At 40.5% G+C, this 17,239-nt stretch overlaps 2 protein-coding genes across 3 annotated transcripts in view; one reads left to right on the top strand and one right to left on the bottom strand.

Moving 5' to 3' along the window:
• The window catches only part of LOC126333847 (probable RNA methyltransferase CG11342), a 31,922-nt gene extending 25,256 nt beyond the window's left edge, over positions 1–6,666 (bottom strand). Inside the window, exon 1 of one of the 2 annotated variants that reach the window (XM_049996774.1) lies at positions 5,791–6,666. In XM_049996774.1, the coding sequence (XP_049852731.1) occupies positions 5,791–5,955 (165 nt within the window). In that variant the 5' untranslated portion in view covers positions 5,956–6,666. The remainder of the gene's footprint in view (positions 1–5,790) is intronic. The other variant, XM_049996773.1, reaches the window with a different exon arrangement.
• LOC126335883 (beta-1,3-galactosyltransferase 5-like) overlaps positions 1–17,239 on the top strand; it is a 168,295-nt gene that overhangs the window by 139,026 nt on the left and 12,030 nt on the right. The gene's annotated exons all lie outside the window — the stretch shown is intronic.

Genomic DNA, 17,239 nt, shown 5'->3' with positions numbered 1-17,239 from the left:
AATACATGGTGCCAAATTTGGAAGGAATATGTATGAGAATTTTGATTATGAATATGAGTGCTATGCATTTCATTCACAGACATTTACATTGTGCTATTAGGTTCCCACCTAACTACACCCTCGGAATTCAGGACGTATTTGAAGTAAACAGCACACATCATGTCACTTACAAACATAACCCTATAAAACATTTAATAATGCTTTGCATCAAAACTCATGATGTCATGGCTCAAAGCCGAGAACTAGAATCACACATTAGAAATTATTCATATATTTACAGATCTGAAAATACTATGGAAACTGGTAGTGCCTTACTCTTCTACTCATTGGCTTTAGGATGATGAGACAGGACACTGAACTTAAAAATTCCTTAGAAAAGAAAGTGCTGTTTGTTACTAGAGTCCTTGCATGGGGTCAACGGAAGTGTCTGATTCTACCCGTGACATAATGCTGTTGTTTTGTGTGACATCACTATGGTGCAGTTTTTGAGTTGGTTGTGTTTGTAGATATTGTGTTGTCGTATTTGGTGATGCCCACTGGTGGTGGAAGTGGACATACTGAGTTTAACCTGAAGTATTTCCTTCATTTGAGTTTTTGGTTGTCACTCGCTAATGTGGTTTTGAGTTTAGGTAGTTGGTGTGGTAATGTGGGTGGTGGAAGTGTTTTAAACAAGTTACAAAGGTTTTTCTTCTGTGTGTTTGACGTTTTGTTAGGTCTGCTTGGTTTGATATTTGTAGTGCGGAAAGAAGTCTACAAAATCATTGCTTTTTAGTTAGGTATGTATATGACAGTGAAGTTAGTTAGTGTGTGTGTGTGTGTGTGTGTGTGTGTGTGAGTGTGCAGGCGCGCATGTGTGCCGTTGCAAACTTAAGTGGTATTGCTGGAGGCTTTTGTTGGTAAGTAATTTTTTTCCTGGTTTGGTTTTATTCTATAGTAACTGTGATGTTTTGACTGTTGTATATTTATGGTAGGTCGGCTGTGTTTTAATTCGTGTTATGAATATTGGTATTTGGTTTTTTTGAGTTGGTGGGGTATTGCTTCCACTTTTCGGTGTTTATATAATAGAGGGAAACATTCCACGTGGGAAAAATATATCTAAAAACAAAGATGATGTGACTTACCAAACAAAAGCGCTGGCAGGTCGATAGACACACAAACATACACACAAAATTCAAGCTTTCGCAACCAACGGTTGCTTCTTCAGGAAAGAGGGAAGGAGAGGGAAAGACGAAAGGATGTGGGTTTTAAGGGAGAGGGTAAGGAGTTATTCCAATCCCGGGAGTTATACGTTCTGTGCGGGCTTGGTAACCAGCTACAATGGGGCGGCTGGGTTGATTGGGTTTGTGACTTTTAGGAAGGAGGTAGAAGGTAGGGGTGCGGGGTGTTGGTGGGGTCAGGAGGTTGATGGAGTCAGGTGAAAGGTTTTGTAGGAGGCCTAAGGTTCTGAGGATTCCTTGAAGCTCCACCTGGACATCTCTGATCCAGTCCCGTGTAATATCCTGTCACAAGTGGGGCACTTTTGGGGTTCTTCTGTGAGAGGTTCTGGGTTTGAGGGGATGAGGAAGTGGCTCTGGTTATTTGCTTCTGTACCAGGTTGGGAGGGTAGTTTGCTTCTGTACTTGCAACTACCCTCCCAACCTGGTACAGAAGCAAATAATCAGAGCCACTTCCTCATCCCCTCAAACCCAGAACCTCTCACAGAAGAACCCCAAAAGTGCCCCACTTGTGACAGGATACTTCCCGGGACTGGATCAGACTCTGAATGTGGCTCTCCAGCAGGGATACGACTTCCTCAAATCCTGCCCCGAAATGAGATCCATCCTTCATGAAATCCTCCCCACTCCACCAGGAGTGTCTTTCCGCCATCCACCTAACCTTCGTAACCTCTTGGTTCATCCCTATGAAATCCCCAAACCACCTTCCCTACCCTCTGGCTCCTACCCTTGTGACCGCCCCAGTGTAAAACCTGTCCCATGCACCCCCCCCCCCCCCCCACCACCACCACCACCACCTACTCCAGTCCTGTAACCCGGAAGGTGTACACGATCAAAGGCAGAGCCACATGTGAAAGCACCCACGTGATTTACCAACTGACCTGCCTACACTGTGACGCATCCTATGTGGGAATGACCAGCAACAAAATGTCCATTCGCATGAATGGACACAGGCAGACAGTGTTTGTTGGGAATGAGGAGCACCCTGTGACTAAACATGCCTTGGTGCACGGCCAGCACATCTTGGCACAGTGTTACACCATCTGGGTTATCTGGATACTTCCCACTAACACCAACCTATCCGAACTCTGGAGATGGAAACTTGCCCTTCAATATATCCTCTCTTCCCGTTATCCACCAGGCCTCAATCTCTGCTAATTTCAAGTTGCCACCACTCATACCTCACCTGTCATTCAACAACATCTTTGCCTGTGCACTTCCGCTTAAATTGACATCTCGCACAAACTCTTTGCCTTTAAATATGTCTGCTTGTATCTGTATATGTGTGTGCGTGCGAGTGTATTCCCGTCCTTTTTTCCACTCCCGGGATTGGAATGACTCCTTACCCTCTCCCTTAAAACCCACATCCTTTCATCTTTCCCTCTCCTTTTCTCTTTCCTGACGAAGCAACCACCAGTTGAGAAAGCTCGAATTTTGTGTGTATGTTTGTGTGTCTATCGACCTGTCAGCGCTTTTGTTTGGTAAGTCACATCATCTTATATATAGAACTGTGGTTGAGCTACACAGGTCGAAGGAAATGTGCGATTCCACTTTTTTGGAGATTCCTGTGGTTTTGTTGGTGTGGCAGAATGTTAGATGTGGACTGGGCAAATAAGGATGATTTATGAATGATGTGACTGGGAAGGAGGGAAAACAGTTGGCACTGTCTTAAGATTTGTATTTGCTACATCTTCTAGAGAGTTATTGAAATGTATTGCATCAATAGAAAAAAATAGTAAAAGTGAGGTTTGTGGAATTAAGTATGATGTCTGAATACAGGTTACACACTCGTCAATTTACTGAGCTGAATGTTTAATGTTAGGTAATGCACCTGGAAAGAACAGAGGTTAACAACATCAAACTGGACAGCGTTTATTACAACAAGAGGAATGAAGCTAGTGAAGCAACTGAATGTAGATTTCACAAGAGGTCGGGCATCTTAAAGAAATCAATGAGGTGTTCTCTACTGTAAACACCAATGGGGACTTTATTGCATTTCTTAAGGTGATATTATGGAAAGAGAGCTGTTATTTTAAGTGGGAGGTGCACATTATCACAAAAGTATGCATATATCTAATTAGGTAACCAATTGAGAACTAGGACAGTCCATCTTTAATTTCATTATGACGGAGGTCATCCTTCTGGTAAAGGTTGTATGGAACCTTTTAGCACAGAGTATCATGTTTAAACATTACAAATAATTGTAAAGCAGTTTTGGTAACAATAATCTCAAATGAAAATCTTGAAACATTTACTATTTTGGATACTGTTTATTGTACCAGTAGCAGAAAATATTTGTTTTCGATGCAACCAGACTGCTATAGAGAATGCCAATGTGGTGTGGGATACTACACACAGATTTAGCTTCTGAGAGATGATGCTTTTGGTAGACTTTAGAATACTTTTGCTTTTACTGTTTCTCCAGGATATTTTGGATACTTGTCCCTGGCAACCTTTTACGTCCATCATCCAAACTTTTAGTTTTATTACTGAAAGTTATTTTTGGGATGATTTGGTGGTTCAGCACTAGGAAGAATACTGAACACAAATGAATGTTCCAATTATTTGAGTCAAGGCCATGCAATTCTACATTCAAGTGAGACCATAGAGGCTTTAGAACCAAATTTTTAATTTCAACATGTCAGATGGCTTCAAATTGCAACTATCAGTCACATAAGTAAGCCTAATCCACAGTAGTGTGTTTATAGTGGGAATACACCAGTATATGCCTGTCAATCTGTAGTAATTGAGCATGAAAACGAGATGAGATACCGGCAGAAGTAAAGCTGTGAGGACTGGGCATGAGTCGTGCTTCGGTAGCTCAGATGGTAGAGCACTTGCCCGCGAAAGGCAAAGGTCCCGAGTTCGAATCTCGGTCGGGTACACAGTTTTAATCTGCCAGGAAGTTTCATATCAGCGCACACTCCGCTGCAGAGTGAAAATCTCATTCTGGGAGCATGAAAACGATTTTCAGTTGGGTGTTCCATAATATCTATTGATGCAATGAAGAGCTACAGATCACAAACCAATGACACTGCTCTATGCCAGAAAAGCCAAACAACAGGTTAACAGTCCAAGTGGGAAAAAAAGTTGTGAAAGCATTCCACACCTATGCATTAGCTTCTTTGTGACATTTGAGACTGAGGTGGGGAATGAATGAATAAGATGATTGCTCAGACATGTTTTTCCATCCCACCTGAGAAAAGCATTGTCTTATACAGCAATGATCTAAGTACATCACAGCTACTACCACAGTGGTACAGCCTAAACATGAGAGCAGCAACTATACACCATAGTTACCATTCGATAATTGGCAAGGAGCACTTGGCTGAAAGCTCGTGGATCTATAGCCACTTGACATGAGTGGTAAGCTGAGAAGATTTTATTCAGTCATATCACCAAAAATCAATGTCACGTAAAGTTTGAAACACATGTGGTACCAAGTTTTTGAAACCAGGACTCAAACTACATGCTCTTTACATAAAATACTAGTTGACATAAATGTACTGAACAAATTTGAGTACATACAAATACTGAAGTCAGCTTCTGAAATTATAATTGGATATTATCATTAAAGAGCCAGTTGATTAACTCTTAAAGACAGTTATTGCAAGAGTTGGAAGTATCGCCAATTTTGTCTTAAACTTTTTAACAATGGCACAATTACTTAAAAATTTATTGGATACAACCAGTTGAGGAGCTTGGTACATTTTCAACTATGAGGTCTTTATACAGTCTTTGAAAACAGTTGAATTGTGCAAAAATGAGAAATGAAATCATAATGACATTCATTTATATTCAAGTAGCTGCTCTTTATCTGTATGAATTGATCTCAGGCACACAAGACAGGCTCAGCAATGAGAACTTATGGACCCAGCTATTAGAAAATACAGGTTTAAATCGGATAAGATTTATGTAGTGCTCCCCCTACTGAAGTTTTCATAATAGATGTATGATATATGTGCATAATATGCACCAAAATACTCATCACACATCTATTACATAGTACAGCTCTTTTGGATTTACCTTGCTGTGTTAATTTTCATTAGAAAAAGTGCATTAAATATGGGTTGAAAAGAAAAACATCAGGTTTATGTTAAAGATCAGTCTGCTACCACAGTCTTTAGGTTTCATTTAAAATTTTTGCGTTCACCATTTCTAAACCACTTTCCAGGGTAGACCAACTTGGGCTATGCTATGGATCCACCAAAATTTCAGGTGTGGCGGACACTTCATACCCCAGCTCTAGTCTTGACAAGTTTCACCTCAGTTTGCAATTAATTAAACAATAATCAATCACAGTGAGCTAAGAGATTTAAAAATGAAATCTTAATATATTGGGGACAACAAGTATTTATGAAAAATCATGTGCATAATAGCTTGTTTGGAGGATCTTATATAACCCAAAACTCTCTGAAATCATAGGCACTATAGGCAAACTAAAACAACCTACATTTTAAAGAAAAGATGGATTCTAGTACTTAGCAACATGTAATTGGACCGCAATCGTACGCTGGGACAAAATGAAGATATTAAAGGAACAAAAACGAAATGAACTTATTACAAATAAAATTACCCCCGAGTTAGATCCCACATCGAGGCAAATCATGTCTTCGCCTGCGTTAACATTCCAAACATCTGTTGGTAAGGACTTTATTCTTGCTTCCGTAGGGTGAAATTGATAATAATTTATAAAATTTCCGTACTGAGCAGCTCCAGGATCATTTTCTTTGAGACGCATACTGATAATCAACTGACTTCAATTGACAATAACAGATGGATTGTGTACAACTTTGCATCCGTAAACTTTACACTCAGTTTTCCACGTTTACTCAGAAACTTCTGACAAGGCAAACTACTGTCGTGTTTGTCGTGAATGTCGCTAGTAATCACGCTGAAAATATCGACTGTTTTCGAGAATCGAGAGCTAGTATATTTTGGCAGTCGATTGTTCCATGCAATGTTTCCAATTTCCATTTTTTTTGTTTTGTTTTGGCGTGGGCGATGAGAAATGCGTACTACATGTAGAGCAAGACTAGTGGCATAGTTTCATGGCAGTATGGGGTGTTTGTTGTAGAGTTACTCTCCTTTACACTGAGTTTTAAAACATGTTTCTGTTTGCAACAGTGCTCCTGACGAAGTCTGCAAAATAACGGTGGCATTTAAAGCTGTTTCAGATACTTATCCAACTCTTAACGCCAATGGCCCGAATACAGACAACAGGAACTTGGTCTACAAGATATTTACAAGCTGTGAAATTTCCACTCTTGGCGTAACTGTCAGCGAAGAAGGCAATCTAGACAACTCTGTTAATGTTGATAAAGAAATGACATTACCTCACTGTCATTATGCTCAATGTTAAGCAACGGTTGCTGTAATATGCCTTATACAATAAAATGGAAATCACGAAAGAGAAATGTACCATTATTCCGGTATACAGACGTCTTGCCGTCGACAGTGCCTGAAAGTGTCAAATTTAGATGATGATGATAAACAAATGAAGCAATATGATTCGACTGCGGTTGTTAATATTTACTTTGTGTCTTTTAGCAATTTGCGTTATTGGCTTAATTGGACTGTTTACGATCATAGCGGAGAATCAACAACCATTCCTAATCAGACCACGCCCACGCCAGTTCTACGATCTTTATCCCCTCGATTTACAGCTGTTGAATTTACCACATTTTAGTTACATCATAAATAATGACATATGTGGACTGAAAACAGTTGAATCAGTTTTGTTAGTTACTTCTCACTGCGGAAATGTAGAAGCTCGGAGTGCTATAAGGCAAGCATACCCTCAGCATGAGTTAATAAAGCTCGGAATTCGCAGACTTTTTCTGTTAGCAGTATCACCATCTGTAAATGAAAATTCAATACATGACGAAAACAGAAGGTCAGTCCACTTCTCATTAACATAAAAATTTTGTTTCCTATTGCAGTAAATAAAACGGTGCCAATATACACAGTTTTTCGTAGAAACGAAATATCACTCTCTCTTTTGAGAATATGCCTTATCTCAAGTTGAATTACACATTAACCATTATACTAGTAATATTTCTCTCTTTTCCTTTATAAAGTGTGTTTTAACTATGATCTAATGGATATGAATCAAACTAACAAACTGGTTTTGAAATGTAGAGTACGTTGGTACTTCATTGTAATGGTATAATCATATTTCTTGGGAATGACTGAAATCCAGAAGCTGCCACTGATTTCTTCGTCATTCTCATAAAGACAGTAGTAGTAGTACTCCTCCATGCGTGATAACTATTGTTGGAATATTCACCACCATTATGGGTGTGTTAGTATGTAGGCCTACTATAATTTTTGTTTAGTGTGAATGTTATGCAAATTTTCTTATATTACTTACCCTATTGCTGTGTATTAAATAAAGAAAGATAGGCCAAACAATGAAGCTCTCGCCTGAAAAGGAACATATGTATTTATACCACAAAGCAACATTGCGAAGTTTCTGATGTCAAGACTTCAAACCAGAATGGCTTTTGATGTGTTTCAACTTATGTCTTGCACATTGCTACAGTAGGAGTACAGTACAGTTCATGTGTGCTGACATCTGGATGAGATGAATAATTGAAATATTGGGTGACTTAACCTCTTATGCATTTATTTGGTGTGTTGGCTAGCCAGGAAGCACCTCGTTGTTGTTGTTGTGGTCTTCAGTCCTGAGACTGGTTTGATGCAGCTCTCCATGCTACTCTATCCTGTGCAAGCTTCATCATCTCCCAGTACCTACTGCAACCAACTTCATTCTGAATCTGCTTGGTATATTCATCTCTTGGTCTCCCTCTATGATTTTTACCCTCCATGCTGCCCTCCAATACTAAATTGGTGATCCCTTGATGCCTCAAAACATGTCCTACCAACCGAGCCCTTCCTCTAGTCAAGTCGTGCCACAAACGTCTCTTCTCCCCAATCCTGTTCAATACTTCCTCATTAGTTATGTGATCTACCCATCTAATCTTCAGCATTCTTCTGTAGCACCACATTTCGAAAGCTTCTATTCTCTTCTTGTCCAAACTATTTATCGTCGATGTTTCACTTCCATACATGGCTACAGTCCATACAAATACTTTCAGAAACGACTTCCTGACACTTAAATTTATACTCGATGTTAACAAATTTCTCTTCTTCAGAAACGCTTTTCTTGCCATTGCCAGTCTACATTTTATATCCTCTCTACTTCGACCACCATCAGTTGTTTTGCCCCCCAAATAGAAAACTCCTTTACTACTTCAAGTGTCTCATTTCCTAATCTAATTCCCTCAGCATCACCTGACTTAATTCGACTACATTCCATTATCCTTGTTTTGGAAGCACCTCAAGGTTCATCAATTCACTTGGGTTGTAGGTCATGGATGTGGAACAAGGCAAGGTTTATATTAACAAACGAGAAGCAATTCTTAGGAAAGTGAACTGTACACTGTGAGGAGGAGGCTGGGGAGGGACAGCAGGATAGGGGTGGGCGATGGTAAAGTGCTGCTGGGGAGCTTGCAGGGTTGAGATGGAGAGAGGGAATGGCATCTATGTGCAGTCGCAAGGTTAGACAGGGTGAGGTAGCGGAAAAAGAGAGAAGTGAAAAGACAGTGTGTTGGTGGAATAGAGGGTTGTGTAGTGCTGGAATGGGTACAGGGAAGGGATTGATGGGCAAGGACAGTGACTGATGAAGGTTGAGGCCAGGAGACTTATGGGACTGTAGGATATATTGCAGGGAGAGTTCTCACTTGCACAGTTCAGAAAAGCTGGTGTTGGTGGGAAGTATTCATATGGTGTATGCTGTGAAACAGTCACTGCAATGAAGAATGTTGTGTAGGGTAGCGTGTTCAGCAACAGGGTAGTCCAGTCGTTTCTCGGCCACAGTTTGTTGGGGGCCATTCATGTGGACAGACAGCTTGTTGGTTGTCTTTCCCACATAGAATGCAGCCCAGTGATTGCAGCTTAGCTTGTAGATCACATGACTGGTCTCAAAGGTAGTGCCCTTGATGGGATAGGTGAGGTTTGTGGCCAGACTGGAGTAGGTGGTTGTGGGAGGATGCATGGGACAGATCTTGCATATGGTCTATTACAGGAATATGAGCCATGAGGCAAGGGGTTGGGAGCAAGCGTTGTGTGGGGATGGCAGAGGATATCGTGTAGGTTTGGTGGACAGTGAAACACCACTGTGGAGGGGGTGGGGTGGGAAGGATAGTGGGCAGGATATTTCTCACTTCAAGGCATGATGAGAGGTAGTTGAAACCCTGGTGGAGAATGTAATAAAGTTGTTCCAACCCTGTGTGATACTGAGTTATTAGGGGAATGCTCATCTGCAGCCGAATGGTGGGTCTTTGGGAGGTGGTAAGTGACCAGAAAGATAAGGCATGGGAGATTGTTTTTGTACAAGGTTGGGAGGGTGATTATGGCCTGTAAAGGCCTCAGTGAGATCTTTGGAATATTTTAAGAGGGACCATTCATCACTGCAGATGCGATGGCCATGGGTGGCTTGGCTGGAAGGGATGTCTTGGTATGTAATGGGTGGCAGGTGTCGAAGTGAAGATATTGCTGGTGGTTGGTAGGTTTGATATGGAGAAATGTACTGATGTAGCCATCTCTGAGGTGGAGGTCAGCATCTAGGAAGGTGTCTTGTTGGGTGGAGTAGGATCAGGTGGAGCGAATGGGGGAGAAGGCGATGAGGTTCTGGAGGAATGTGGATAGGGTATCCTCACCTTCAATCCAGATCACAAAGATGCCATGAAGGTTTCTGGGTGCTTAGGAAGGATTCCTCTAGATGGCCCATGAATAGGTTGGCATAGGATGGTGCCTTGCCTGTGCCCATAGCCATAACATGGGTTTGATTGCAGGTAATGCTTTCAAAGGAGAAGTAACTGTGGGTGGGGATAGAGTCAGTCATGGTGACTTGGAAGGAGGGTGTTGGTCTGGAATCCATCAGGCATTGGGAAAGATAGTGCACAATAGTGGTAAGGCCATGGGCATTAGAGATGTTATTGTAAAGGGAGGGAGCATCAATAGTGACGAGCAGGACACCATGTGGTAAAGGGACAGGAACTGTGGAGAGTCAGTGGAGGAATTGGTTGGTATCTTTTATATAGGAGGATATGTTCCAGGTAACAGGTTGAAGGTGTTGGTCACAATGGGGTGTCCTGGGTGGTTGGGTTTATGGACTTTAGGAAGCATGCATAAGGTAGGAGTGTGGAGAGAGATGGACTCCAGGGAAAGGTTTTGGAATGGGCCTAGGAAAGGGATCTATCTGACAGCTGGTGGAGTCCTTCTGCCAGGTAATCCTTGCAGTTCAAAGCAACTGTGTTGGAGCCTTTGTCAGCAGGTAGGAATATAAGAGCTTGATCAGTTTTTAAGCAGTCGATTGTGGTTCTTTCTGCTGCGGATGTAAGAGTTTGCATGTTAAGGGGTTTGGGGAATGATGGTGAGGCAAGGTTCGACGTTAACAAATTCTGCAAAGTTAACAGGGGGTGATTTGGGGGCAGTGAGGATGGATCACAGTTGGATGAAGGAGTGAACTGAGTCAGGTAGGGTTCAACATTGGTCTTTGGTTGAGTCTAATTGGTAAGGTTGGTGTGAAAAAGTGTTTCCACTGTAGGGAGTGGGAGAAGGAGAGTATGTCTTTAACAAGGCCTGCATGACTGAATTTGGGAGTGGGGCAAAAGGTGAGGCCTTTGGTAAAGACTGACTTTTCTGTGGCACTAAGGCTTTTGGAGGAAAGGTTCATGACTGCATTTCTGGTCTGGTTAGGTTCTGGATTCTGTGTGGCGATGTGAGGGAGTTTTGAAGAGTGGGGTAAATGTACTATGTCTGCGAGGCAGGATTTGTCAGCTATGAGGGGACGTGGGGGTTGGGGGGTTTGTAGGTTGTTGTAGAGGTGGTGGACTGTTGTACTCCAAGATGGGAGTAGCAAGCAAGTAGGGTGGAGAGTTTTTTGTGGTGCCGTTGTGCATGTTGCTCTAGTTCCTGGAGGGCAAGAGTTTCAGTGTGTGTTATGGGTTCCAGCAGACAAGATGCAAGACCTGTCCCATACATCTTCCACCACCACCACCTACTCCAGTCTGGTCACAAACATCACCTATCCCAGCAAAGACATGGCTACCTGTGAGACCAGTCATGTGATCTACAAGCTAAACTGCATCCATTACATGGGCATGACAACCAGAAACCTGTCTGTCCCTGTGAATGGCCACTGATAAAATATGGCTAAGAAACAACTGGAGCACGCCACCCAACACAGCATTCTTCATTTCAATGACTGCTTCACAGCATGTGCCATATGAATCCTTCCCACTTACACCAGTTTTTCTGAAATGTGCAGGTGAGAACTCTCCCTGCAATATATCCTACATTCTTGTAACTCTCCTGGCCTCAACCATCATTAGTCATTGTCCTCACCCATCAGCTCCTTCCCTGTTCATGTTCTAGCACTACACAGCCCTCTATTCCACCAATACACCCAGTCTTCTTACTTCTTTCCTTTACTGCAATCCCCCCTCACCCCCCCCCCCCCCTCCTCCTCCGCTCTCTATCCTGATCTTTGTGTAACCTTCAGACTGCATACCTAGCTCTTCCATACTCTCTCTCCACCTTTTGCCATTCCTGCACGCTCCCCAGCAGCACTTTACTGGCCTCCTCCCCTACCCGGCTATCCCTCCTCAACCCGGCCTTCTCCTTACCCTCACTCAGCTGCCTCTCCCATTATGTGCTGCCGTTGCTCATAGTCTAGCTTCAGCTGCCAGAGACTGTAGTTGTGTGTGTGTGCACATTGCATTTATGTCTGTGTGTGTGCGTGGGGGGGGGGGGGGGGTTACTTTTGAAAAAGGCCTCGTTGACTGAAAACTGATTTTGTGACAGTCTTTTTGTTTTATCTCTATTTGTCATGCCAGATATTTATTGCTTTGCAGTTTTTTGCTTTCTGTCTTTTCTTCTGTTCCTCACGTTTTTGTGGGTCATTTTTAGTCCTTTCCCTTGCTCTCCCTCATCCTGAGGCACTTACACTCTCTTCTTATATTTACTCATATTTATTCCTGAAAGTAGGTTTATTGTATATTAAACTTTTGAGCTAAAATATTTTTACATTCACTAAGCATGTTTTTAATTGACACCGTAAGCAATATTGAAGATATTTATCCCAGTTGTCAATTGTGATTATTGCAACATGTTTCTGGGCAACATTATTCCATTTTCAAGTGCTAAAAATAAGGAAACCAGATTAAACTATCCTCCTGGTACCACATACATATAAAAAAACTATGGTGTTAGGCTCCAACACAGCTTAAAACACAACCTGCACACATGCATTTTCTGCTTAAACCATAAAACATGAAGCAACACAAGCCAGTGCATTTACCATTCCTGAGGTACAATTGCAAATGAAAAGCCACTGCAATCACCTGCCAATGGTGATATTTACATATAGCCTAATGCTCAGCACCAACGACACTACTATCTGTCGTAAATCTTTGAGAAGTGCCTGTCTCGTCCTAGACTATACTATCTTAAAAATACCTCTATGCTGCAGTCTGAACAGAAATAGCATGCATAAATCCTATGTCACTAGGTAAAATATGTTGGTGGCTGCTTCTTAAGGAGGGTATCACTGGAGTGTGCCCAGAAGTGCTTTTTAGTCACTTCCGTCCTCTCATTTAAAACGCTGATGCACTCCTCCCTTTCTGTTATATCCCCCAATGAATGCTGCTCATTCTTGAGATGCTTTGCAACAGTTGATGAACCATTCTCTCTATTATTATACTCTTTAAAACTAAATTTAAAATTCCATCCCATCTGTCTCCCATATCTTGCTCCACAAACCTGATATTTTATTTCATACACTCCCGATTTCCTCATCCAGTTCTCATCTGTGTCAGTTTTATGCCTCAGCCTCTGTCATAATCTGTTGTCTGTCTTGAAAGCAATACTAACCACTTTTGTGTTAATCAGCCTCACTAATTTATGTTTGGAACAGCTTTTTTTAAAGGCAAATGTTAAGTGTAGTGAAAAAATACAAGTGTACAGAAGATATGTCGATGATATTATCATTGTCTATAAGGGGTCATAGGAAGATTGCAGCATCGTCTCAAACACTTTCTTGTTTTGTGAGGTACCTATCTAAAATGTACCGGGTGATCAAAAAGTCAGTATAAATTTGAAAGCTTAATAAACCACATGATAATGTAGATGGAGAGGTAAAAATTGACACACATGCTTGGAATGATATGGGGTTTTATTAGGGACGGGGAAAAAAAAGTTTGGTGATGATCGTGTGCTCAGCCGCCACTTTCATTATGCTTGGCCTCCCAGGTTCCCAGACCTCAGTCTGTGCGATTATTGGCTTTAGGCTTACCTGAAGTCGCAAGTGTATTGTGATCGACCGACATATCTAGGGATGCTGAAAGACAACATTTGACGCCAATGCCTCACCATAACTCCGTACATGCTTTACAGTGCTATTCACAACATTATTCCTCGACTACAGCTATTGTTGAGGAATGATGGTGGACATATTGAGCATTTCCTGTAAAAAACATCATCCTTGCTTTGTCTTACTTTGTTATGCTAATTATTACTATTCTGATCAGATGAAGTGCCATCTGTGGGACATTTTTTGAACTTTTTTTTTTTAGTTCTAATAAAACCCCATGTCGTTCCAAGAAAGTGTGTCAATTTGTACCTCTCCATCTACATTATTCCGTGATTTATTCAGTTTTCAAATTTATGCTGACTTTTTGATCACCTGGTACATATGCATAGGCTCCATTGAAATATTTTCTATGTGACCTTTTTACTTTGGTAATATGTAATAAAATAATGCATTCCTGCATTATATTAGAAGTTAAACAAGGCCTAGCAAAAAATTAACTCATAAAATGAATTATTACAATTAGGCCTATTTAGTTATAGTATAGGCCAATGTCTTAAACTCGGAAATACAAAAATGCACAAAGTTTTGTCACATCCTCAGACATGACAATCTGTGGACATCATGTCCATGAATGTGACAGATATTATAGAAGTGTTGAATTTCAAAATTTACATTAAATTTATAGATAAAATATTATATTATATTATTAAGTTAAACATATCGACATATACCTTTCATGCATACATAATGACAGGTTATTTTACACGTGAAGTAGTTATGGACACAGATGTGAAACAGTGGAAATAACAACACACAAATATTTACATTAACAACAGTCTTTCCTCTTACAAGTAAGTCAGCAACTACATAAAATAATGTTCTTTGACAAAATGGCTGCTTGCTAGTCTTCATCAATATTATGAGAATACTGCTGCTTCCACCTTTTGTTGTGGACATGATGTAAAATCTTGGAACATGAGTTTAGAATATTTGTGAAATGTAGTCCTTTTTGCAATTACTTTTTAAGTTAAAGATATGTTAATGCTTAATATGTGCATTTATAGAAAATAATATTTCAGTACTTATAACATTACAGCTGTGCAAACTGGAGCTGGGGAAAGTCCATGGACAGGACATGTCACATTCCATGGCCAACTTTTGAAACAAAAATTAAATTACAATTTCTTTGCCAACATAGTACCTCTTCTAATACATTTAATAGGCTTTAAGGATTTCTATATCATGTATTGTGCTGGGACAAGAAAGATCTCTTTCCTTGATAATGATCCTACTTAAAAAAGATGTGCAGTTCTTTTTTTATGGTTCAAATGGCTCTGAGCAGTATGGGACTCAACTGCTGTGCTCATCAGTCCCCTAGAACTTAGAATTTTTTTATATTAAATAGCATTTGTGTCTCATATCCTGGTAACTTACTCCTTACATAAATATACAGATATTCTTCAAAGATGAATAGTTACCTACACCTATAACAACAGAGGTCTACAATGGTACTTATCGTACAGCTAACAGGAATTTCAAATCCTAGGATTTAGGTAACCAGATAATTTATGTAATGAGTATCTAACAAGTTAATGTTTTAAATTTTCTTTTTTAATTGGTAGTGTTTCCCAGTTTTTTCATTGTGGAACAGGGGCTTGTTGAAGACCTTTGGCTCAGTGTGAATAACCTCACTGAATCGTTGAGAAATAAGCAAATCTACATCAGCATCTATATACTCTGCAAACCACTGTGAAGTGCATAGCAGAGGGCACATACTATTGTAGCAGTTACAATGGTTTTGTACTGCTCCATTCTTGTATTGAGTGCAGGAAGAATGATTGCCTCTGTGCGTGCTCTCATTAATCTAATCTTGTCCTCACGATCCCTACGTGACTGATAAGTAGGAGGTTATAGTAGATCATCATTTAAAGTTGGTTGTTGAAACTTTGAAAATAAGCTGCTTGGTGAAAATAAGCTCCTTGGAATAGTTTAGCTTCAGGAGTCTGCCAGTTTAGTTTCTACAGCCTCTTTGTGACACACTCTTAGGGATCAGACAAATCTGTAACCATTCATGCTGCCCTTCTCTGTATACATTCAATATTCCCTGCTAGTCCTTTTAGGCATGTGTCCCACACACTTGAACAGTATTCCAGGATTGGTCAAAAGTGTTATTTGTAAATGATTTCATGTGTAGACTGGTTACATTTTCCCATTATTCTACCAATATACTGAAGTCTATCTCTTGCTTTACCCATGACTGAGCATATGTGATGAATCCACTTCATATCCCTTCAAAGCATTACACCCAAGTATTTGTTGGAGTTGACTGATACCAACTGTGACTCATTAGTATTATAGTCACAGGATACTATGTTCTCTCATTTTGTGATGTGTGAAAGTTTACATTTCTGAACATGTAAAGCAAATTGAGTTGCCAATCTTTGCACCACTTTGAAATTTATCGAGATCTGACTGAAAATCTACGCAGCTTCCTTCAGACAGTACCTCATTATACTAATTGCGTCATCCGTAAAAAGTCTGTGTTACTATTAGTATTGTCTGCAAGCTCATTAATATAAAACATGAACAGCAAGGGTCCCAACACATTTCCCTGGAGCACATCCAAAGTTACTGATGCATCTGATAATGATTCTCCATACAAGATAATATGGTGCATCTTCTCTACCAGGAAGTCCTCAATCCAGTCACTAATTTTGCTTGACACCCCATATGATCATAATTTTGAAAATAAGTGTGGAAGTGGTACTGTGTCAAACTTTTTTGTAAATCAAGAAATACTGCATCTGTCCAACTGCCTTGATCTACATCATTCGGTATGTGGGAAAAGTCCAAGTTGGATTTTGCACAACTGATGCTTTCACAACCTGTGGGGTTGACTTGGAGGAAGTTATTATGTTCAGGATACCTCATTGTGTTTGAGCTCAGAATATATTGTAAGGTTCTACAGCAAATCAATGTTTAAAGTTGTGGATAGCAGTTGTGTAAATCACTACCCTCCTTGTAACCTGTTCTTGTGACCTGTTCTTTCTTTCAACTACTGTGCACCGTTTTTTGTTCATTGGATCTACGGTAGGTTATAGTTAGAAGAGGGACTAACTCAGCCACAAATTCGGTATATAACCTGATGGGGATTTTGTCTTTGTTCAGTTTTAATGATTTCAGCTGTTTCTCAAAACTACTGACAGTAACACTTTTTCAGTCGTGTGAGGATTAAATGAGAGCAACTCTCCTGGGTTTTCCTTTCTAAAGGAACTTTTGAAAACAGAGTTAAGCACTTCAGTTTTTGGGTTGGTACCCTTAATTTCAGTTCCTGTCCTGCTTGTGAGTGAATGGACAGCAACTTGAGTGCCACTGACAGCCTTTACATACAAATATAATTTCTTTTGGTTTTGTTAAGGTGTGTTTGACAGTATTCTTCTGCAGTAGTCACTGAAGGCATGCACACATTACTCTTTTGACAGCCAAATGTGTCTCATTCAGGATCTCTCTATCTACAGCCCTATGCTAGTTTTACATCTGTTATGCAGTGTTCACTGTTTGTTTCTAGACGTTTCTTTAGAGTGACCATATACCATGGAAGGTCCTTCCCATTATGAACTGTTCTTCTAGGTACATATCTACCCGG

This window comes from Schistocerca gregaria, chromosome 2, assembly GCF_023897955.1.
Source record: "Schistocerca gregaria isolate iqSchGreg1 chromosome 2, iqSchGreg1.2, whole genome shotgun sequence".
Taxonomy (NCBI): Eukaryota; Metazoa; Arthropoda; class Insecta; order Orthoptera; family Acrididae; genus Schistocerca; species Schistocerca gregaria.
This window is presented reverse-complemented; position numbering and strand designations above follow the sequence as displayed.